The sequence below is a fragment of the Rhinolophus hipposideros genome (assembly GCF_964194185.1).
Source record: "Rhinolophus hipposideros genome assembly, chromosome: 15".
In the NCBI taxonomy this organism is placed as follows: domain Eukaryota; kingdom Metazoa; phylum Chordata; class Mammalia; order Chiroptera; family Rhinolophidae; genus Rhinolophus; species Rhinolophus hipposideros.
In genome coordinates, this window is record NC_138061.1 from 10,862,127 (window position 1) to 10,885,882 (window position 23,756).

The 23,756-nt window shown below is 38.0% G+C and overlaps 1 protein-coding gene across 3 annotated transcripts in view; it reads left to right on the forward strand.

Annotated features, from left to right (window-relative positions):
- The first annotated feature begins 8,243 nt into the window (after positions 1–8,243).
- RAB11FIP2 (RAB11 family interacting protein 2) overlaps positions 8,244–23,756 on the forward strand; it is a 39,254-nt gene continuing 23,741 nt past the window's right edge. Inside the window, exons 1-4 of one of the 3 annotated variants that reach the window (XM_081074941.1) lie at positions 8,256–8,322; positions 8,800–9,198; positions 14,577–15,019; positions 15,723–16,191. In XM_081074941.1, the coding sequence (XP_080931067.1) occupies positions 8,849–9,198; positions 14,577–15,019; positions 15,723–16,191 (1,262 nt within the window). In that variant the 5' untranslated portion in view covers positions 8,256–8,322; positions 8,800–8,848. Of the gene's footprint in view, positions 8,323–8,799; positions 9,199–14,576; positions 15,020–15,722; positions 16,192–23,756 lie in introns of all 3 variants that reach the window. The other 2 variants (XM_081074943.1, XM_081074942.1) reach the window with 2 other exon arrangements.

Consider the following 23,756-nt stretch of genomic DNA (forward strand, 5'->3'; position numbering starts at 1 on the left):
GTTTTACTCTCCACCAAATGTCTAAACACAATTGGTAGGTGGAGGTGCTGTGTGAGGCTTGGTCTCCTAAATGAAAGCCGAACCTTTGCCACAAGAGACAGACGGTTAGCATTTTGTCCTTTGGTTATGAAAGCAGATGTTAGCCAGTGGTGTCAAAGGTGACTCTTGTTTTTCAGAGGATAGGTTCACTAGTACATTTCACTCTCTCTGCAGCTTATGGATGCCAAACACCACAGTTCTGGCTGCTGCTTCACTGAGTATGCCATGAGTTGCGAACTAGATCAATTGTCTTTTGCTTGTCTCTGCACTTTTACTAAAGCAGTGTAAGGCTCTGGGATTGTGTCAAGGATGCCGTGATAATGCTTAAGGCCAATTGAAGTACAAGAGTTGTTCAAAGGATATGAAGGATTTGGTTTCCAGGTTTCCTGCCACATTCTGATGTGAGCAACGCCTGACGAGGAGAATCCACCGCATAACCTTTGTGATGGCATAGGAAAAAGCAAGTGTGATGTTTGTGTTGGCTGTAGCTTTATCTGTCTTGAATGAAATGAAATTATGATGTTAAAGAAATTAGCATACGGTGAGCAATCAGTAAATGTTACCTACTGTTTAATAGTTTTTAAAATAGAGCTAATAGGCTTAAAATTAGAGTGGTGCAAGGGAGTTAGGAAACACTGATTAGTCACCAAATGTTTGTTACTAGATGTACCAAAGGATGTCATTTTCTGGTTTTAAATTCATCACGATTCTCTTCTAATGCAAATCTAGTATATTAAAATATTACCTGGTATACGATCTATTACGATTCTCATTCAGCTACTTGTAGAGATAGGTCTATAATTAAGGGAGTCCTCATTATTATTCTGCAACTCAAGAAGCTGATTAATTCTTACAAAGTTGCTAAATTGGTATTTTTTTTAAAATCATTATTAAATTTTAAAGGGAGGTTTTGGAGGATTTTTAAGGAGTTATTTTAATTTTAATTTTTGTTTAGAAAAAGTGTCTCATCAGGGTGGGTTTGGCTTGAAACAAAAATAACTCAGGGTTTCAGTTTGCTGGCTCTCACCAGCTGGGGAGTAAGGCATCCATTGCAGCCCCAGATTCTTAATTACTTGGCAAAGAACAGTCCAGAACAACTGTGTTGTCTAGCCTTCAGATATGAGGAAAGCAGCTGCAAAGAAAAGTGGAATTGCACCGTCAACCCAATAGCAACAAACAACTTTTGAGAACTTCCTACGAGCTTGGCTTCTCTGTGCTTTACTGGACCCTTCATTTGATCCTTCCAACAACCCATTTTGCAGATGAGCAAGGCTACATTTAGCCTACATAATTCACCCTAGGTCACACGAGTAGTTAGTGCCCAAGGGACAAAACCCACCCTGGGATGGGCACTCAATGGCAGTCCAGTGAGTGTCTCTGAGGAATTTTGGAGAAAATCTTGTTTTAGAAAACGTTCCAAGCCCTTGATTCCTGAGGCGCCTAATGCACCAGACTTCACTTTTACAAAGCCAGTACCTTTCCAATGTTCGAGTATATATGGAAGAGGAAAACAGAAGCCCTCGGAATGACAAAGGCACTATAGGCACAACGTTAACTTAGAAATTCATGTAATGCACTTCATACTTGGGACAGAAGTTTTTGAAAATTTTTCTTAATTTTCTTAAGATCTCGGGTTACAAGAGTCCAGTTACGTGCAAATTACACAATGTATACCTTCTCCTCTCACGTAAGCCTGACAAACAACCTCAGTAAAGCACGGTTGCTCATTGACATGAGTCTATTGGGAAGCATCTGAGTAATCAGATCCAAGTTTCGAGACAAGAAATTTAAAAGTTGCTGTTTTACTGAAGAAGAATTTAAGTTGTTCAAGGTCATACACGCTATTAGTTGGTTGAGCCAGATACATTCTCTCAGTTCAATGCTACCTTCCACAATACTACTTAACTTCCTGGAAGCAGTTATTTCTTTCAGGTCCACATTGCCAAGCCAAGTCCTATGGCTTAATTTTGGCTATGTAGCTCGTCAGTGATTATTCCAATAACTAGAAAATGATTACAGCACAGGTTCACAACAGTCCTTCCCTATATCATAACCTATAAGTGCTCTGAAGGTGATCTAATCCAGACCGTGTAAAAGATAAGCACCCTGTTCTTAGCCAAAAATATTTTTATTATCAGATACTCAGATGGACTAAAACATTGTTGGAACGGCTTAGCAGAAATGGTTTGAAATCTGACCTTGGAACAGGAAGCGTTGGCTCTACCCCTCAAAATGCCATTTCAACCCCCCGACCCCCAAGCTTAATATCAAACATACAAAATATAATGAACACTTTTAAAGTCCTCTACTTTATTTAGCATAGATTAAATATGTAGAAAGGGAGAGAGCACTAGATCTTCTGTAGGGGGAAGAACACGACCACCAAATATTTTTGCCAGCTGCCCACCAGTTTAATGCTCATCAGTAATGATCATATACATTCGGTCCAGAAATATTATAATTCTAATCCTTTATTATCCATTTTTAAAAGTCCTCCTCCATCTTGGATTTTACCTGAATATGAAAAATATTAACAGATGGTTTATAAAGTACAAGGATGATAAATTTATGTAACCCTGATAAACATTTATTTCAGCAATAATCAAAATTATCCCATTCTTGTTAACCTCCACATAAATCCATATAAGTAGCAATGTTCTGGAAGATTTCAGAAAGACTCATGATGATGAAACAACTGAAACTTGAAGATATATATACCTAAGTATTCACAAACCCTTTCTCCAATAACAATAATCTCTGCTTTTCAGTAATTATATATAAATTTACTATTATATAAACAAAATCATATCTATCTAAATTAATATATATATTAACTTCTGCTTTTCAGTAAATCCATATGTAAAAATTCACTGTATTACATAAACAAATCATATCTACATAAAATATTATATACTGTAAACATCTGTAAAATTTATATTATTATATTGTGTATGTTAGGTATTGTATGTACTATATGATATATACAATAGTATACACACACACACACACACACACACACACACACACACACGAAGGACTTTGAGAATTCTGGAGGTAGAAGGGTTCTCAGGGGCACAAAAAGATTATGACTTGTCAGTTCCACAACTGCTTAGTTGCAGAGCCAGGATTAGCAATCAGGCCTTCTAATGCTCAGGCCCATGGGTTTTCCACACTATCATTTACAAACTCCCAAAAATTTCATTGTCAGTTGTCAAAAAGAGGCATGATTACCAAAAAAAACCCAAAAAACAAAAAATAAAAAAATAAAAATTTCTCTGCACATGTGCATAGGAGACCTGCATGGATATCTCTGCAGCATTGTTTATGATGGTGAAAAATTGGAAACAACTTAAACATCCTTTGGAAGGAGAAAAAAGATCAAATGGGGCTTATTCATCTGACCCAATACAGTCTGACAGTTAAAGTAAATCAATTCACGGTCCATGCATTGTTAACCTGTGTTGATTTTGTTGAAGAAACAAAAATTGCATGACATAATATGATACCGTAAAGAGGAAATTAAAAGACATCCACACAAAATATTCTTATGTGCAAAATGTATTCTGCTCCACGAATTCTTACCTTCCTCAACATGTCTTCATAGTTTGAAAAAGCTACAAAGAATATGAATCAAAGTTATGTTTATTACTACAAGTGAAAAGCTTGAAGCTTTTCAAAATCTCTTGCACCTATTTGTAATTTCTTCCTAATCTTGAGCTATTAGGGTCAATTTCCTCACCCAAGGCCTGTTAATAAAAGATATATTTACTTCCTTTCTGTAATGATCATTTTCATTTGGGAGAAAGAGCTCTCAGGACATTCTTGAGGATTTTTTTTCTCCTGAATTAGAGGAGCCTTCATTAATAAGTTACATAGAAAAGGAATCTGCTTTAATATATTGACCAAATTCAATTAGGTAATTATAATGCAATTTGCTTCTTTGTGTTGTGGATATACTACTTAGAAATATTAAATGGTAGGAAATGCTTTAGTGGTTTCTATTTAGAGACTCTTATTTTACAGATGAAGAAACAGAGGTCCAAAGAAGGAAAATTACTTCCCTAAAGATATGTAGCTAGTAATAATAGGCAGATTTGGGATTAAGTCCCAGGCTGCTGACTGCAGCTCTTTATAGTACGACATACCACACTGTTCATGCATTACAAACTGTGTCCATACACTGCCCAGTCCCAGAAGACAAATGCATCAGCCCAGTGATAAAAACAGAACAATTACCAAAACTCCCCGAATACTACTTTATTACAATTTTAAATCCATTTGCCAAATAGATTTTTACTTTTTAGCTGGTTATGTGGAGATTAATCTGTGTTCTCTGAAGTTCTGCCATATATATGTGTATAAATTTTATATATATTTGAGTTGTATATATATATTTGATGTGTGTGTGTGTGTGTGTGTGTGTGTGTGTGTGTGTGTGTCTAAAGTATGAAGATTGTAATGGAACTTTGGAAACTCCAACTGGAAAATAATTAATGTCTGATCCATATCGTATGTGGGAGCGTTATAACTACTCTTGACCCAGTGGGTTATTTAAACACTAAGAGCTTTATAATTATCCTACAATAGATTTGCAAGTGGCAATTTTAGAGCTGCTGATGCTCAAAAGGAAATATTATTTCATAGTGCTTGGAATAAGTCTCCTATGGGACTTTACTGAAAGGTGCAGTGCTTAATAAATATTTTCATCTGTATAGTCCTACACCATTGGAGACTAAATATTGACTACTTTACCTTCTGGTCAAATTGTTCTTATTCATTACATCAGTCACTGTAACAGTTTCAAATTAGAAATTTCAGCATTTTCCTCCTTTAAGATGTATTATTTCCCCAAGCTCTCGACTTTAGAGTTATACTAAACATTTTGAACATGTCATTAGTCTTAGAATAAAAAAAAGTGTCTTCGATTCTGGTTTGTTGTCCTTAAGTATGCAATCCTTCTTCCGTTTTTAAATTACTGTCCTTGTATATCTTAAAATTAGTAAGAAGAATTTTTAAAACTGTACGACAATAAACATTTTTGCAGAACCACTTTGATCCCAGATCTTATGTAATTGCCATTATTTTTCACAGTGAGCCAACCATATATGTGACCCAACTGATATGTTTTTACTCTCTTAATTAGAATAATCAAAAAAGAAAAAAACACTTCTTATAGGAAATCACTTCACTTTCACAATACAATTGTGAAGTCTATTTAGCTCATTTTATCTTTTTTTGTTGTTGTTGTTTATATGCTTGCTTTGGGCAAAAATATGCTATTTTCTTATTCTGGCTTACAAACATTAAGTCATAACTCCTGATCTTGCCAAATAGTAAAATTAAAAAAAATTTGGCTCTAACCAGGTTTTGGGAAAACTCAAATGAAATTTAGATGCTACAGGAAGAAATGTTAATAATTTCAGTTGTTTAGCTCCTGCCTTAAGAGTATTCCCCGAATTTTGTTGGAGTATGTTATTGCATTGCTGTGAACTACCCCTGCCAACTTCCATCCCAGAGATGGCTGTATTTCAGAGGTGAGTGAAATGATACTTGTAAACAAGTTTATAATCATTAATAAAGCTTGCCAAACAATTTGAGCTCTTTAGAAACACACATCCACTATTATAATTAATTGCCCATGTTTATGTAATTACAATCTTTAATAGAGACATGAAGACTTTTAAAAATGCAATTTATAAAAATTCGCAACATAACTAAATTTGTTTTCATGATGCTTATTTTGTTTTTACAAGTTTTAAGTATCAAATGATTTCTCTCTGGGGATCCTGGTTGAAATTCCACCAGTGACTATTCTAAAGCACTCTTTAAAAATTAAAAATTCCTAAAGAATATTTTTCTTTAAAGTTGACAACTGCCCACTCTGGGATCCAGATGCTATATTCACAGCACAGTGATTTTTCTCTGTTTCCCACACATGGCCTTTTCATACACTGTCTCTCGAAAATAAAAATTTCTGCCTCTTTTTAAACATTTTATAGTAAACTTTCAGTAGAATGACCTAAAACTGGGTCTTTTCATTCTGGATGGTATCTAGCTCAGGATTATTCAAGATTCATCTGTAGTTTGCTTCCCTGAAGATCTTGGTGGTAAATTAGTCTCTTTTGAAGTGCCTACTTCATGCAGAACTCACACAAGCCACCGTGTGTAAGCAGCATTAAAAAGTTGGAGTTTTCAATAAGTAAAAGGAAATCTGTAGACACTAACAAGTGTCAGTGGGTCCTTCAAAGAATGTGCTGGAATCTGGGTGGTCTTTGAGGTTTGTGGTGTTATCCTTTAGAGTCAAGAAAGTATCTTCCTTCTATAAGATTAAAAATAATGGATAATGTTATCCTCTTTGCTCCCCTCAACCCCTACCCAAGGTTTTTCAACTCTATGGTTGCTTTTCTGACACAGATATACTGGGCCCTCATATACCTCCATTCAAAAATATTTAAAGAAAAGACTCTCAGTTTTTAAGTGCTGCTGCTATTATCCTGTAAACATTAAAAAACATGGAGAACATAATGTCCTCATCAAATGGAAAAGTTTTAAACCTTGCCTGAAAATAATAATCATAATACTTTCCACTTTTATCGCCATTTTAAATTGGAAAAGTGTATGCACATTTATCACATTGTTTTACTCTCAAAATTAGTTCTGTAAAGGGAGAAAAGACATTCAGTCAGTCAATAAATTGTGTGCCTACTGCACGCTGGGCACTGTGAAGTGATAATCCCTATGGCAGTCCAAAGAATTTAGAATTTCCTTGAGAAAATAAAATATGAACAGAAATAAAAACAATAAAGGTGGTATATGAAAGTCTTATAATTGAGAAATAGGCAAAGGGAGACACTGCTAGGAAATGTACATTCTCATAGTACTCCTCCCAACTCTCTAATAGCTACTTTACCTACAATTTATGGACAAGGGAATGGTGGTTCCCAGAATCTAAATTCCTTGCTTCAGGAGGCTAAGTGCCCATCGCAAGCTAGGTACTGAATTTCTGGCCGAGCCGAGGCATCAAGCAAGGCTCCTGACTCATCGGCCCTTATGCATGTTTCCCACTAGATCAGGCTAGCGCGGGAAAAGCACAGTATGAACATCTCCCCATTTTCTTCTGTTAACAAAGCCCCCTTCATCCCAGCAGCACTGGGGTCCACCAGGCCTTGCCCTCAGGAGCAAGTAAGTCTGTGCCTTTGGTGAAGGAGGCTGTTTGTATCAGTTGGTGATGACCAGAGTGATCTCTGGGTTTGGCGTCCGAGGTGGACCGTCTACCAGACTGCAATACCCCAAAGGTTCCCGTAGACACGGAGGCCATAGAGTTGCGCTGGGGTCTCAAACAAGTTTTCTCACCCAGGATGAAACGGAGGCTCAGGGAAGGAAAATGACCTAACCAAGGCCATACAGACTGACGGCGGCAGGCGTGGGGTTAGATACGGAGCTTGGGACTGCAGCCCCGTGCCGCCTGCCATCTGTATTAACTCCTGGGTTAGTTTCGGAATCTTTTATCTGCTTCCCTGTCTTTCTTGGGTCTGTGGGTGGTGTGATTCCAGTCAATTAACAGCCTTCTCTTTTATCAAAAGGAAACGAGTGGAGGAAAACTGTGATTTCGGTCAATGATGGGGACTGATGCACTCGACCCCCATTTCTCGAAAGCCTGCCGTGTGCCAGGCCCTGGGCGTCCAGGGTGCGGCGAAGTCGGCTTCCAAAGACTGGAATCGGGTCTTTCCCCCGATGGCACAGGCCCGGTCCTGACTGTCACCTCTCGGGCGCGGTCCCCAGCGCCGCTGCTATTCTCCCCCTTCCTCCTCCTGCCGGCGGGGTTCGGCCCCCACGTCCCCGGAGCCCGGGCCGTGCCAGGCGGGAGCCGCCAACGCCGACTGACCCGAACAGCCCGCCGTGGGCCTGGAGCTCGCGTCGCGCGACCCCGGTCGCCACAGCAACCAGGGAGGCGCTGACCCCTGACCCCCGCGGCCCCGCCCGGCCCCGCCCCGTCGCGCTCCCGAGACCAACATGGAGAAAGGCAACCCGGAAGTGCCGCCGCCGCCGCCGCCCGCCCGGTGCTAGGAGCCGCCGGCCGGCAGGGCCGACCCAGGTGCCCGCCGCCCTGCAGCCCGCGGCCTGCTGGCGCCAGAGCGGCCGGTGCCCGGCCCCACGTCCCACGCCCCCCCCAGGCGACCCGCCCCCGCCCCCGCCCGAGAGGCGGAGCTGAGGCCCGAGGGAGGAGGAGGAGGAGGAGGGAGAGGTTGGCCGGAGCGAGCGAGGCCGCGCGAGCCGCCGGCGGTTCGTATTACCGGGGTCGGGAGGAGGAGCCCAGGCCGGGCCCCGCGGGCGAGCGAGAGGCGGGCGGGAGGCGCGGAGGAGGCGAGGGCGGCCCGGCCCGGAGGCGGCGGGCGGGGGGCCGGCGGCTGCGAATTGGGGCGAGCGAGCTCCAGCCTGCGGGGAGGGGGGCGCCCTCCCACCCCCGCGCCCTCCGCCCGAGCCCGGCGGCCCGGCCTGACCTGCCCGAGGGCCGGCGGAGCGTGCAGGTGCGGACGCGAGGCGGGGGCCGCGCGGGGGCCGGGACGCGCGGCCCGGTGATGGTGGGCCCCTGCGCTCCCCCAGAGGAACGGGGCCCTCCCCGGGCAGCCATGTCCCCGAGCTGCCCCGTTGAGGCGCTTTGACATCGGCCGCGGGGCCGTCGGGCAGCTGTCAGTTTGCCTGTGTCTGTTAAGTGCCCCGAGGACGCAGTGATGCGGCCTTAGGCTCTGCCTCCCGCAGGGGCGCCGCCTGCGCTCGGGAACTCGGTGCCGACGACCGGGGCGGAACGATGCTGTCGGAGCAAGCCCCAAAGTGGTTTCCAACCCACGTGCAGGTCACCGTGCTTCAAGCCAAAGATCTGAGGCCAAAAGGCAAAAGTGGCACCAATGACACATACACTATAATTCAGCTGGGCAAGGAAAAGTACTCCACCTCCGTAGCGGAGAAAACCCTTGAGCCAGTCTGGAAGGAAGAGGCCTCCTTTGAGCTACCTGGGTTGCTAATGCAGGGGAATCCAGACAAATACATTCTTTTCCTCGTAGTTATGCACAGGTCCCTGGTGGGCCTGGATAAGTTTTTAGGGCAGGTGGCCATCAATCTCAATGACATCTTTGAGGACAAACAAAGGAGGAAAACAGAGTAAGTTGTATAATTTATTTTGAATTTGGGGGAGTTTAACGCTATCTTATCTATGGATTTTCTGTGCTTGGAAGTGTTTCGTATACCCGGGGCGTTGGTTTTTGGACTGAAATATGACCCGGTTTTAAGCACCATCATTGGTGTGAATCTCAAGTAAAAATAGCCCTGGTGAAGAAATATTTTTTAAATGGAGTCATTAATAATTCCTCACTCTCAGTGGTTTGAGGTAATCATCTTATGTCATTGAATATTTTGCACCGGATTTTAAGTCAATTAACATCGTTTTACTACTTATACGAGGACTGGATCACAGTGTTGACCAACTAAAACATGCGTGTAATTTCTTATGATCTTTAAACATTACAGTTTTCCAGGAGATGAAATAGCAGAAAACTAAGTCTGCCAATACAATTCGTGTGTGTGTGTGTGTGTGTGTGTGTGTGTGTAACTCTGAAGCTGTCAAACAACAAATTGTCAAATTCAGAACTCAGTATTTCCTTTTAGCATTATAAACACTGTATTTGAGTTCATCCATTTTTCAGGGTCAGTACATCTTGATGGAGTCTAAAGCTGTTCAGAGAAAAAAGTTTTAAAAGTATGAACCGACATCCTCACCTTGAACACACTAACATTTTCCTTTGAATTTACAATATATTGGAGCTGCTGTATTACTTCAGAATTAGTTCTGTATAGCCCGTGTGTTTAGACCACATTAAATGCTGTCATATTGAAACAGTGATTAAACTCTTGTGGTGAAATGATTTAATGATGTCTTCAATGAAAACATGACCTTTTTATTATGACTTTCAAGGTTCATATAGATATATTCTAATTTAATAAAACCATAATGTAACTTAACGTTAAGATATTATGTCTTAAGTTGAAAAATAGTATATTTTCAGAGGTAGGTGTATTCACCCTTTCTTTACTTATGTTTGTAGTCTGAGAGAACATAATTTTAATTGGTGGAATTAATAAGAGAAAAAAATATAGGTGGAATTTATAAGAGGAGTTCAAATTTCCAGAATAGCTTTGGTGTTTCTTTCGCTCATAACTGAAATTTATTTACCCCTTTAGAAACTTTTTTATAATGATAACTTTCTTGAAGTTTATGTTAATTTCTTGTATTTTAAAACAACCATTTCTTGTTCTTTTCTATTCATATCTGTCTTCCTGAAAGTTTCCCTTGATTGGAGTTTTTATTTTTATTTTTAAAAGGTTTTGAATCAGATCTTTACCTAAGATTTAATATGTGTAGGGTAAAGCGTAGAGAGACATACTAGGGATGGTGGATGAACAATGGTAAATATTGAGACTAGTTAAGGAAGTGAAAATATTTTAAGAAAAAGGAGAGAAAAAAGTTTTAAAAAGTGTAAAGTTGAATATATGTCAATGATTTTTATAAAACTGACAACTACAAATTAGCTTTCAGTTTCCTTTGAGGAGTTCGTCAGAATTTAAATTGAAAAGTGGATAATTAATCAAATAATTTGTTTCAAATTACCAATTTTGGATGACACTATATAATATTCTAAGTACTTTGAATGTAAACTTGTAAGTACACTGTAACTTCAAATTTCATACTGCATTTACAGTACTTTCCCTGTTAATGAAGGATGTATTACAGGCCTTCTCTGAAATGAAAGTTTTCCAAGTAAAAGTAGGCCCACCTGTGAACCCAGAGAGTCTGAGGATGAAATAAGATTTTAAAGTTTCTTCTTGCTTTACTCCTTATCTTTAGCAGCATCACAATTACAATACATTTAGCTGTAAACAATAATACTGTAGTCTCCCTGTGGAAATTCTCTATTGGCTACTATATAAAATTGCGTAGAACGTTTTGGGGGGAATGCTTTAAAATGTTATCAACAGGGCTGCGAGGTTATTGCATGCAAAGTGATTTTCATATGTTATTAAATCCCTCACATTTTCTTTCTTTGTGGATAAATGGGGACCACATATTTGATGAGATATCTTTATTGCTAATATTTCTGGTTTTTTAATATATTTAATAGTTTCCTTTTCCAGCACAGCTGTACATGTGGCACAGCAAGAGACAGATTTGAGCCACCGGTGTATTGCAAGAAAGATATTTAATATTCTGCACATGGCTGAACCTTGTCAGCAGATTCCCAAGTGCTTTTTAGAAAACTCAAGTGAGTGATGAAGGTTACCAGCTGATTTAGAAGTCCCATGAAACTGCTGGGTGTGACACTTTTTACTCTTCACACTGAAGACAAGTATTTACAGCTTGTCTTCCAGTTGTGTCATGATAGGAGAAGTGTGACAGCTAAACTATTACTTATTTTTATACCTTAACATTAAATGACTTTTTTTTTCTTTTCTTTTAAGGAGAAGGGGAAAAGGGTCTGAACCTGAATGCTTTGAGTGGGGCATGGAAAGAGAACTTCTGTATCTCCCACTTTAATGGGTGTCTGGGTTGGTTCTGGCATGAGATTTAAGGAAATAATACGTTTCATAATAGAATGGTAAACTTGTTCCTGCTGCTATGTAATATCTATTTGATTTTTTTTATAACAGAAGTGGGTGATGTTGATTTTTTTTTTTAAATGCTCATGAAAAGTAATAACAATCAGAGTCCCTAGAGTTAGGTGTGACTCAAACACATGCAGATTTTAGAACTTTTGTGTGCTCCTCTGCAGCGCACCTGCGTCCTGGCCTCTGGCACCCGTACTGGCAATCTTGTCCTATTTCTGACCACACAGCACCAATTGCTTGGGAATAGTTCCCACATGTGTGGTGGTTTTTGAACGTGGACCTGTGCCCACTAAAAATTGAACAGAGGCCATACGCAGTTTAAATCCAACACTCAAGGGGTGAAAAAAATCAGCATTAATCCACTAAGTCCCAAATGCTCTGTCTTCATTTTATCTTTTGGAAGCCTGGGAAAACACTTCTTATCTCTGGGATGATTTTTGAAGGTCTCAATAAGACTTCTAAGATTTCTCTGTTATATCACTTTCAAAATAAAGCAGCTCAAGTTATTTGTCATGCCTATATGTTAAATTAGTATATTTGTTAAAGTTCTAAACAAGTTTTTTTTTGTTGTTGTTGGGGAGAGAATGGAAAATACTGTATTTACATTTACAGATTGTATTCAAACCCTGACTTGCTTCATTCTTTCTAGCTCAGTCTTTAGTGTTCCCTACCAAAAAAAACCCAAAACAATGCAGTGCGTGCACGGTATATTACAGCTTGGTGGTTTTAAGAATACAGTTCTAGAAATAATAATTCAATAAACATTTATCTAGTGCAAGGCAAACTAACTTCATGGAGCTTATACTCTAGCAGTAGAAATGTGCACCATCTTCCTCTTTGGCTGTCAAATAAATAGTGTTATTTATGTAATATATGATCAGCTATGCGATTAATCTTATTGACATATATGGTTCATCAGATACCAAAGGACTTCTGTTTTTATGCCGATGTTATTCATCAACTTTGGATATTTTCTTTATTGACTTTAATCTGACATTGGGAAGTTACTTATTTTCTGTGCCTCACTTTCCTCATCTATGAAATAAGGATGCTAAAGTAGATCACTTATTTGGTCTTATTTCTAAAATTCTATAAATTTGATTACCCCTTCCATTTATTGGGCTATTGTTTATTTTTTTCTTGGATTTACTTTGCTTTGTTGTATGCATGGAAATCCTACATGCTTGGGTTTTTTTGCTTTGTTTTGTTTTTGGTACAGTTCTTAAAAAGTGTATTCACCTATTTTCTGTAAAGCCTGAGATGTTACAAAGTTTTTCTCAAGTACCACCCGTTAGAAGTATTTCTCACCCATCAAAAAAAATGGTTCTATTTTCCAAAACTAAGTTAATAACTGGGTATATATCCTCATTTCATTTCCAGACTTTTCGAGCGCTCAGTTTTGGGTTGTTCAAGGTTCTCTGTTCCACAAAGTTTATTGCTGTCATTTCTAGTCCCTGTGCCTTCAGATTTCACCCTTTGCCTCAGATAAGGGATTTTCTCAGGTTACGTCCTCAGGTTAATGCTTTCTATTGTAAAATACTCTTTTTTAAAAAATTGCTTGTTTTGATGCAGCTAGATCTTAGTTGATTGAATTGCTCCATGTTGATCAAGAACATGTTTCTCTTGGGTGTTACTTGCTAAGATGTAGCTGGTATATGTTACGTGCCAGTTTTCTCTCCTGCCCGGAATGACCTGTGAACCAGTCCTCCACATGATGTATAGTAAATGTACCTTCTTCCGGCACATCCTGTTGCTAACAATGAGAGAAAGAACTTACATAAAATTAGATCAGAGTTCCTTTGTAGCTAAGACAATTTTTATACTTGATAAAGCTGTGTTTAAATAATCTGTCTGCAGGAATGGATATTATGCTTCATGGTTAAGTAATGTAAACACATTGTAGAAACTCTCTTCTAGGCTTGATTTTGCAGTTTTTTGGCTGTTTGCTCTATAAAATGACCACTTGTGACACTGACACATGAAGACATTCTCATGGATAAAATACCTATAAACAAAAGCAAAATAAACTTTGCTTTTTATACATTATTTTATAACAGTGGGCAATGTCATACAATGAAGGGACTATAAAAGCATAAGATTTGGCTCCAGTTAAAATAATTTTTATTCAGTATTGTCACAGTAGCAATAGTAAATGAAGCAAGTAGATTCTAACAGAAAGCATTTAAGCTTTCTTTTTTCTTTAAAAACTGTAAGATTTGTTCCTCTTTGTCATGTTTTGCATTTTCATTTTGCATATTTTTTATAGGAAAAGGCTTTGACCCCTTTTACATTAATCTAAATTACATCATAAGCAATTTTCATGATTAGCAAACTATATCTAGTGATCTCCAATATTAACAAATTCTTTTAATAGTTTTTACAGAAGAAATATTTTGGGATGGGGCTAAATATTTGTTTTATTAAAAATGTGATTATCATTAAGGAATATGCTCAAAAATAGTTTGTATTGATTGATGAATTCTTTCAGAGTCTGTACCTCATTGTCGTTTAACTTTAAAAAATGTTTTTAGGCCGTTTATAACACTTCTTCCAGAAGGAAACGGAATAACTCACATTGGTAAGAGTTTTTGATGATGAATGATTTTCAAATCATGAAAGGAAAGGTTATCTAAAAATCCTTTTCAAACTCACTAAAGACCTGTTTTTCTCAGAATATGGCACATCACGGAGACAGTGATAAGTTTTTAAAAATTAAACAGTGAGTAAAACCAGAAGTACTCTGGTTAACAGATTCTCATTCACTGGTTAAGATTGACTTGATGTACAGTAGCTTTACCTAAAAAGCTATTTGCATATGACAAAGCTTGATATTCTCTCTTCATTACATGTTACAACCCAGTTTTTCCTTCTCTTTAAAGGTGGTTTAGATTAGAATCCAAACAAGGAAAAAGAGCCAAAAACAGGGGTGAGATAAAGGTCAATATTCAATTCATGAGGAACAATATGACAGCAAGTATGTTTGACTTATCCATGAAGGATAAAACAAGATCTCCTTTTGCAAAATTAAAAGATAAGATGAAAGGTAGAAAAAATGATGGGACCTTTTCTGATACGTCTTCTGCAATCATTCCAAGTTCTCACATGCCTGATGCCAATTCTGAATTTTCAAGTGGTGAGATGCAGATGAAATCCAAACCAAAAAAGCCTTTCCTTTTGGGTCCTCAGCGACTCTCTTCAGCACATTCAATGTCTGATTTAACTGGGGCCCACATATCTTCTGAGAAACTGAAGTCTGGCACTATTGGTCAAACGCATCTTCTCGGACGCCAGATAGATTCCTTTGGAGCAGTTCCGGAAAGTGGTACGTGACACATTCTTTCTAATTGTATCCTTACTGGCCTGAAATACCCTTTTATTTTTAAAGTATAACTTCTAAAATTAGAAAATAAAAATTAGTTTCTTGGTAGTATTTTCTAAATTTAGTGATCCAATATTTGACTGTGTTCCTACTGTACTCAAAATTGGTAAGTTTATTAAAGGCAGAGCCTATCTGCATTCAGTATTGTATTTATATTATGATAATAAAAATAAGTGCCAGTCACTTTTCATGGCCTAGCTTCTTTTTTTACTGCTGTTTTTCCTGTCTTGAAAGCTTGCATCACAAATGAATATTCCATTTAATCAGAAAGCTCCTAGGAAAAAGCCTTTTATGTTCAGAAGTAAGAAAGTAAATTTAATCTAATGATGAAAAAACAGTCTGAGAATTTATAGCACTGCCATGCCAAGCAGAACTCCTGGTTTTGACATTATAGTTTGTTTATGTGATTGTTTCTTTCTCAGTGGAGTAAATTACTGATTGTCTTGCGATATACTAATTGCTGTTAGCCTACATACTTCAGGCTGCTATACCTTAGCATTTTAGGATTTTCTTTGTTATTTTAAAGGTTACTATCTTTAAATACCTAATTACTCTCATTCTAAAAGCAGCAGTTATACACACAGTATGTGTCAAATTGTGTGATGTAATGTGTCACTGATTATGTACTAACTAAAATTGTTTGCAGCAAGTCTCAAATCTCCACATAGAAGAACATTAAGCTTTGATACTTCTAAAATGTACCAACCTGACAGCGGCGTGGATGAAGGTGAATCATCTCTCGGAAGACAAAGTGACCCATTTACAAATGTGACTGCTTCATTACCCCAAAAATTTGCGACACTGCCAAGGAAGAAAAATCCATTTGAAGAAAGCAATGAATCATGGGACAGCAGCATGAATTTATTTTCAAAATCAGTTGAAGCAAGAAAAGAAAATAAAAGAGAGAAAAGGGAGAAAGTTAGCCTGTTTGAAAGAGTGACTGGGAAAAAAGATAGCAGAAGATCTGATAAACTTAACAATGGGGCATCGGATAGCCCTTGTGACTTGAAATCACCTAATGCGTTTAGTGAAAATCGTCAGGACTATTTTGATTATGAGTCAACTAATCCGTTTACAACAAAATTCAGGGCTTCAAATATAATGCCACCTTCAAGGTAAGCTTAACTTGGGGGAAGCTGTGCTGTTTTGAAAACTGTTGTACTTTAAAGTATCAAATGTTCCTTTTAGATGCTTGAGTATTCTAAATTCCTTTTATTTTACTTGAAAAAAAATTCTATTTTTATAATGTATTATGGTGCCAGGCAATGTTGCATACGTCTTTGGATTTGAACTTTTTATCTTAGAAGGATGAAAGATTCTTTATCCCTATCCTACTCTGTTTCTACTGGTGTGAGCCAGAAACTCACCAAAACTTAGGGCGAGAACGACATAGCTTTTGATGAGACATGGTGAGAGTGAATCCCCAGTGGGTGTTAATTCAAGCCAGAAATTTAGGGTATATGTTGTGTTTCTATGTATTATTTTCCAAGAATTAGTTCATGGGCTATATGGAGAGGGTTAATGGACCAGTCACAGCCCATGGGCTGTTTTTTAAGAAATACTGGCTTAAAAAAAAAAAAAGAAAGAAAGAAATACTGACTTAAGTATTAATGGTTTTTATAATAGGTGTTAATTATCCTATCAAATGGCTATTTAGAAGTAGTTTTATTTGTGAATGTTTATTGGAATTCAGTGACCCTTGTGGGTACAATAAACACATCAAAGAATATTTATATGGTGATTTATAGTCATAGAAATAATCACTATCATGATAAAGATTAGGTTTTCAGAAACTGAGTTCTCAGTTACGTATGTAGTGGTACTTTTCGTATTCCTTAGTGCAAGTTGGAGCTATATGCATTTAAGATTATGGATTTTGCAGAAGTGAACGATGGAATAACCAATTAAGGAAACCTCAAGCAAAGAACAGGATGAATTTATTGGGATCTTAAGCAGTTAACCATAGAAGAGCATGGTAGAATGTTTGCTATGTAACATAGTTTTTTCCTCGAGACAGTAATGAATGGTGTGAAGGCCTGAGTGGGACTCTTGGCTTAGTAGCTCTATGATCTCTATCAAACTCAGCATCTCCATCTTTGAAACAAGGGAAATAATACCTACTTGGTAGGATGGTGGCTGCTGTTATGTTTTATGTACTGTCTTTTGTCATATTTTATTCAAAAACAGTGCTTTTCTTTGGTCCCACTATCAACAGAAAATATAATATTAACAATCACTCTTTTAGGCTGTGCTCTCTCTCACCTCTCCTCTAGTTTCCTAATGACACATTAAAATACGCATTTAAACCTTTCAAAGGGAAGTGTGTATTTCTTTTGTTTTAGCAATAAGTGGGTATTTGCTGTGGCTTTAGAAAGTATTGATCAGTTTTCTTTATAGATTATTCTCCAAAGAAATTTTTATCATATGGCATTAATAGTTTATTTAAGAGTCCATAATTTTGATGTGCTGTTCTCAAATATTTTACTTTGGTTTTTTACAGAGTGCACTTCACATATTGTAAGAAGTCCTAAATGACAGGGTAAATAGATATACATTTGCTTTGTTCCCTCCTTTACTGAACTTTTGTTGAAGAATATTGTTGTAAACAACTGTCTGAGATAACTTAGAGATTGGGTAATTTATATAATTTTAGAGTCAAAGAAAAGCAAGAAAAATGGGAAATGGTAGGAAAATAGTGGTTTTAAATTATTGCAACATATGGAAAAATAGGTATCCTCAGACCTTTAATTACCCTATATTTGGGCTATTTCCATGGACTGCCACAGATTTTAAAAGTGAATGTGTCATTTTACCAGATTTAGGGTTCATTTTGGGTAACTTCAATAGTAATGCCTTTTCTATTACAATTAGAGCTGTTTCATGACATATGTATAAAATGATTGCAAGTGTGGTATGTAAACAAAAAGTAGGTTTTTAATTTCTAAGACGCTCCACATTCTTTCATCTTCGTATTCTGTGAGATGCCAGATATGAAGACAAACATTTGTCAATTCCTGGGAAGTTACTCTTCCTTTTTGTGTGACAAATTATCTTTGTGGTAAATTTAAAACATTTGCAAAAAGGTATAGCTCTACTAATAGTATATTCCAAAAGGCTTGCATATAAATAGATCTAGGAAGAGTGCAGTTCAGATTTCTGAAAAGCAGCTTTATCTTGGGTGGAATTTGGGAGGATAGAGTAGAGGTAGTTTTGGCTTTCCATAACACATATTCCTGTTTTCCTCCCAGTACCATCCCTCAGTTAGAGGAGACATTTTAGATTTCTCACATTAACATCTAAACCAAATGCACCTTTGAAGCTGCAGACTCATATCACTGGGACACATGCTGTGAATTATTTTTTCCAGTAGTGCTAAGTAAGTCTCTTTACAGAGTTGCCTGGACTCTCATGCCCCAAGGAGGATGCTGAACAAAGTTAAGGCTAAGATACATAGCTGTGTAACTGGATTTTGTTCTTGTGAGTGAATTGGCTCACCTGTGCATGCAGGTATATGGGAACCATATTGTTAGCCTCTAAGCGAATTGTGTATGATTTGCTTTATGCCAAAAATGTTTAAAGTACCAAGGAAAACTTTCTTAGAAGTTCGAGTTTTTCTTTTTTGGGGGGGAATATTGGGAAACTGTGTGTTTCTCCAGGGCCCATCAGCTCCAAGCCGTTGTCCTTCAATCTAGTTGTGGAGGGCGCAGCTCAGCTCCAAGTCCAGCTGCTGTTTTCAATCTTTAGTTGCAGGGGGCTCAGCCCACCATCCCATGCAGGAATTGAAACGGCAACCTTGTTGTTAAGAGCTTACGCTCTAACCAACTGAGCCATCCGGCCGCCTGGAGTTTTTATTTCTTAGTGTTGGTAAAATCCACCTGAAGAAATCACCTTGTAAATCAAAAAGAGACTGCATTTTGCTTCTGTTCTTGGAATAGATCCTATAGTCTTGCATAAAACTGATAGAGGAAATGACTTAGGCTTTCTGTTGTGTTACTTCAACAAAGAACAGGGCTTTTGGAAATGCTTTTCTCTGCTGTTGCTCTTAGGCTCTTTCATCTCCCAGTATCAGCAGTATATAGTTTTCCAAAAACAAATATACCAAGATGTTTGTTATATCATTTTCAATCATTTGTTCACAGCCTGTTCTTTACCATTGGAAAGTGGAAACGGGTGGGTATGTTTACCAAACCAGATTTGCTTTTTTGTTGTTGTTTTAAACAGAGACAGCTAAACCCCTAGTTCATTGGGGAACAGGTGACCAAGTTCTGGCTTATTGTAGAGTTGTGTAGATGAGATGTGTACCACTTCTGGGTCTGGTCCATGAAAACCTGTGTGGTCCTCCATACTGCCTCTCTTCCTCCAGACCTGAGACCGGGGGCTGGCAAATAAGATGGGGGCCAAATCTGGCTTGCTACCCATTGTTGTAAATAACGCTTTATTGGAGCACAGTCTGTCCATTTGCGTGTGGCTACTTCTGTGCTAGTTGAGTAGTAGACTGTAGGGCCTGCTAAGCCAAAAATATTTATTGTTTGGCCTTTTACAAAAATGGTTTGCTGAACCCTGTACTAGCTGAATGGAGATCTTTGAGAATGGCAAAACCTATAAGGTAGGAACAGCCTTGGTCTCTGAATGCATGTAGAAGGCCTCCTAACCTTGTCTGAATGACAAATTCTCAGAGTATTAAGTTACTGCAATTTTTGCATTTACTTATTATAGCACTTAGCATTGTTATTTAGTGCTTAGGGCACGTTGTTCTGTTTAAGAAAGCCTAGTTCAAAAGAATTTAAGAACACCGATTTGCAACGCCAAATCCAAACTCTTCTTTCTGTTTTTCAAGGCTTACTGCATTTTAGGCTTTTCTTAACTGTACAACTTTTATTTTACTATTCCTTGTCTCTCCATTCTAAGTTAATTTCCTTACTTCACTTCTGTACCCTGAGGACCTCGTAAGCCCTGCCATCTCCTTTCCTTGGCTCAGTGGTGGAATGCACTCTGAACTCGCCTGATGTCCTAAGCCTGTCTATCCTCCATGCTAAAAACTCTTTAATTCTTTCTTGATTAGTACCGTGGTGTTCGTTCCCCTTCTTTAGATTTCTGCCGACACAGAAGATCCCAATTGCCGTGCGATCTTTACTGTGTCTAGGTCTTAGTGCCCCTTACTAAGCTGTGTAAGTGTCTTAATAGTTGTGCTGAATCTCCTTTCGTGGGTGCCCACAGCACCTGGCTCTGTGCAGGTGTTCAGTTCTGAGCCTCAGTGGCTCCTGGGGAGTGTCTTAGACCACAGTTGGTTGTTGGGTCCTACCTCAGACTGAATTAGAATCATTAGTGCATGGGCCTGAAATAAAAATAGGCGTTTTAAAATCTTCCCACTGATTCTCAGACAGGTTTCAAAATTGTTGATGTAAATTAAATCATGCACTTCATAAGAGTTCAGTAAGTACTTAGTGGTGAATAGGAATGAGGAGTTGTGTTTGTCAACTCATAGTCGAATAGACAACTGAGTTATACTAACTTTCCTTATGGGGCGCTAACTAAGGTAGAGGAGACGGTGAGAAGATCAGCTTGATGGGAACGGGGGTGTGGCGAGGAGTATGAGATTTGGCCAAATAGCTAAGAAACATCTAAATTATAGTAGGCACTGAAGAGCAAGTGGAAATGTCGTTAAATATTTGTGGCATCTGTGAATGGATTATTTCTCAGAATTCAGGTAGCACCTAAGCGTTGTTATTTCCTGCCTTACTGTAGTTGTGAGTACCACGTAGCAAAGTTTTAGTTGCTCTATTATAACTTAATAGTATGTTTTATAATATTCTTAGTATTATTGATTTTATTGGCACATATATGCATTTATTAGGTTGGCGCAAAAGTAATTGCGGTTTAAAAGGTTAAAAATAATTGCAAAAACCACAATTACTTTTGCACCAACCTAATATTTCCATTTGCAGTTTTTAATATGGAAGAACCCGTCTCCTTCTTAGTTGATGAACTTAGGCCAAACAGTTATTTTTTAGGGCAGTACAGAAATAGTGTCTAAGATCAAGACCTCCTGTTTATCACCAGTACTTTATAATTTTGCATGACAGTCTACCTTTTACTTTTAGAATCAGGTTGGCCTACTTCCCTCTTCCCTTTCCTTCCTCCCCCCTTACTTTCCTTCACTAGTTAATTCCTGTCTGTGGTTGTATCATACTTTTCTTAGAAGCTACAAAAATTGGTTACCTAGAATCTATATTTAAATGTTTCTAATTTTCACAAATCAAAAAATCACCATAGACTTAGAAGTATGTAACTATTATTATAAAGTTGTATAGCATGTCTATGAAAACATGATAGACTGTTTACTGTAGGCTTACATTTTAATTTTTAAAGTTACAGTAGACAAATTATCCTAAAGAAAAGATCCTATTCTTAGTTTTAAAACCTTCAATTTTATAACGCTCCTTGTGTATAACTTTAAAGCCTTGTCTTTGGCATAATAAAGCTTAACATGCATAAGGTTTATTTTAATAGCAATATTTATTTTTTGTTCATATTTGTCCAGTATTAGAGATAATTTGCCTGGTATTCATGGCAGGCTGTAAATCTTTTACACAACTAAAAACTTGTAGCCTCATTTACGAGGTAGAAAACAAAACTTTGAGATGATTTTTAGATCCATTAATCCATTAGTGCCCAGGGATTTATAGAATGTATCCAATAAAACCACGACTGGGAACATGAAATATGCCATGTGATTAGTTCCCTTAACACTAACTAGAACTTTATGCTTAATTCCCCAGATACTACTTGAAACTTTTTTACCCTTTGTCATCCTAATACTCATTATAATAGCTCTCATTAATTGGTACATCTCCCAGTGGGTTAATTTGCAGATACCAACCATGCCATCCTTTTGCTAAGTCACTAATGCAAATCGATATTTATAGACTTCAAAATTGAAAACAAAAAAAGACAAACTTTGCTGTTATTATTATTATTTTGAGCTCAGAGATTGAGATAAGAGAGATTCTATGAGAGAAGGAAAACAAGCCAAAAAAAATCAACAAAAACTACTGTCGGCTAATAAACTGATGTGAAAATTTCTCAATTTACAGCACTTGACAGGTGCTAAAAGAAAAGCATCTTTAATTTTAATGTGTTGTTAGGACCTCTTTAGAGAGACTGTACAAGTTATTAACAAGGTCCTCTGAGACAGGAGACGGGTAATTAACAAGACCTAAGGAGATATAGTTTAAGTAATTAACGAGCTCTTAGGCACTGGACACAGGATAACACATAGCGAGTCCAATAGTTAAAGAGAACAGGTTGCTATGACATGATCAAATACAAGATATTGTATGTAAGTCCTCTTGAGGTTTCTGACAGGCAAGTATTCAGATTATATTCCAGTAACCCCAGTGCACTAATTTTTGTAAATCAACGTGAATTTTTTGGTTTAACTTTTAAGATAGAATTTGAGAGGTTTATTTTTTTTGTAAAACCAACAAGGTAGGAAGCTTGTTACATGTAGATTAATAACCTTCGTTAATTGTCACTAATGAAGGTGTGTATTTTGAGAACAATATGTCAGAAAGACATAAATTATATGATTCTAAATTGCTTTGGAAATTTATTGTTCTGTTTATTTTTTCATCTCTAGCCTGTTGGCTAAAATTGCCTGTTCCAAGTTGATGTTATTTTCCTTATCTGCGGTAAAACTGTCAGGATCTAGGCCAGTGAGGAGACTACTTCACCAGTTTGGTTTTTACATATTATTCACAGGTCCCTCCAATCGTGCTCCTAGGGTGCTTTCAAGTCTGAAACCTTATATTCCCAATTTCAAGTATTTGGTCTAGTTATGTCCTGTGTAAATTTGAAATTGTTGAAGGTCTGAATTGAGTTTGGGTTCAGAAAACTACAGTCAGCAAACCTTTGTTATAAACATGTTATACTCTAAAGATTGAGACTATAAAGAAAGTCCTTGCGTGTCTCCTCATTCATCCCGTTGCCTCCTCAGTGTGGCTACTCCAGTCCATCAAAGTGATTTTCCCCCCCAAATTTCAGATCTGATGATCAAATGATATTTTCATTTTCATTATTTTTGGAATATTTATGGTATACATGGAAATCACATGTTATGAAGATACAAGTCCTGCTCTTAGAGCCCATAGGAACAGGCATGTAATTATTAGGTCTGAATTCCATGCTAAGGACTGGACATTGTATAGGCATTGGAGACCATGAAAGATTTTTAAATTGGATTGTAATATGATCAAAGTAAAATCTTACACAGATAGCGCTGTAGCATGGGGGATCTCCTGGGGACAGGAGTGGAGGGGGTGCGGAGATGGACTTGGGGCAGGAAAACTGATTAGGGAGTTAGGGATTGCTGAGGTGAGAGCTGATGGAGCTCACTTGGCAGTGAGGATGGAAAAGAAGAGAACATCTCTAAGATATATTCCTGGGCTAAAATAAACAGAGCTCAACCATTCTGCTTTTGTGTGTGTATGAGGAGGAGGGAAGGGGGGAAGGAGAAGAAACAGGATTATTCCAATGATGATGTGTCTTCAATCTGTATCCTAAATCTAATGAAACACAGCATTGTAAAAACTGTGTTACAGCAATGTCAGGTCTTACAGTCTTTGAATCCAACTTGGCAGTTTAGTCTTAATGGAGAGGTTTGAGTTTTGTGTTTTTGTTT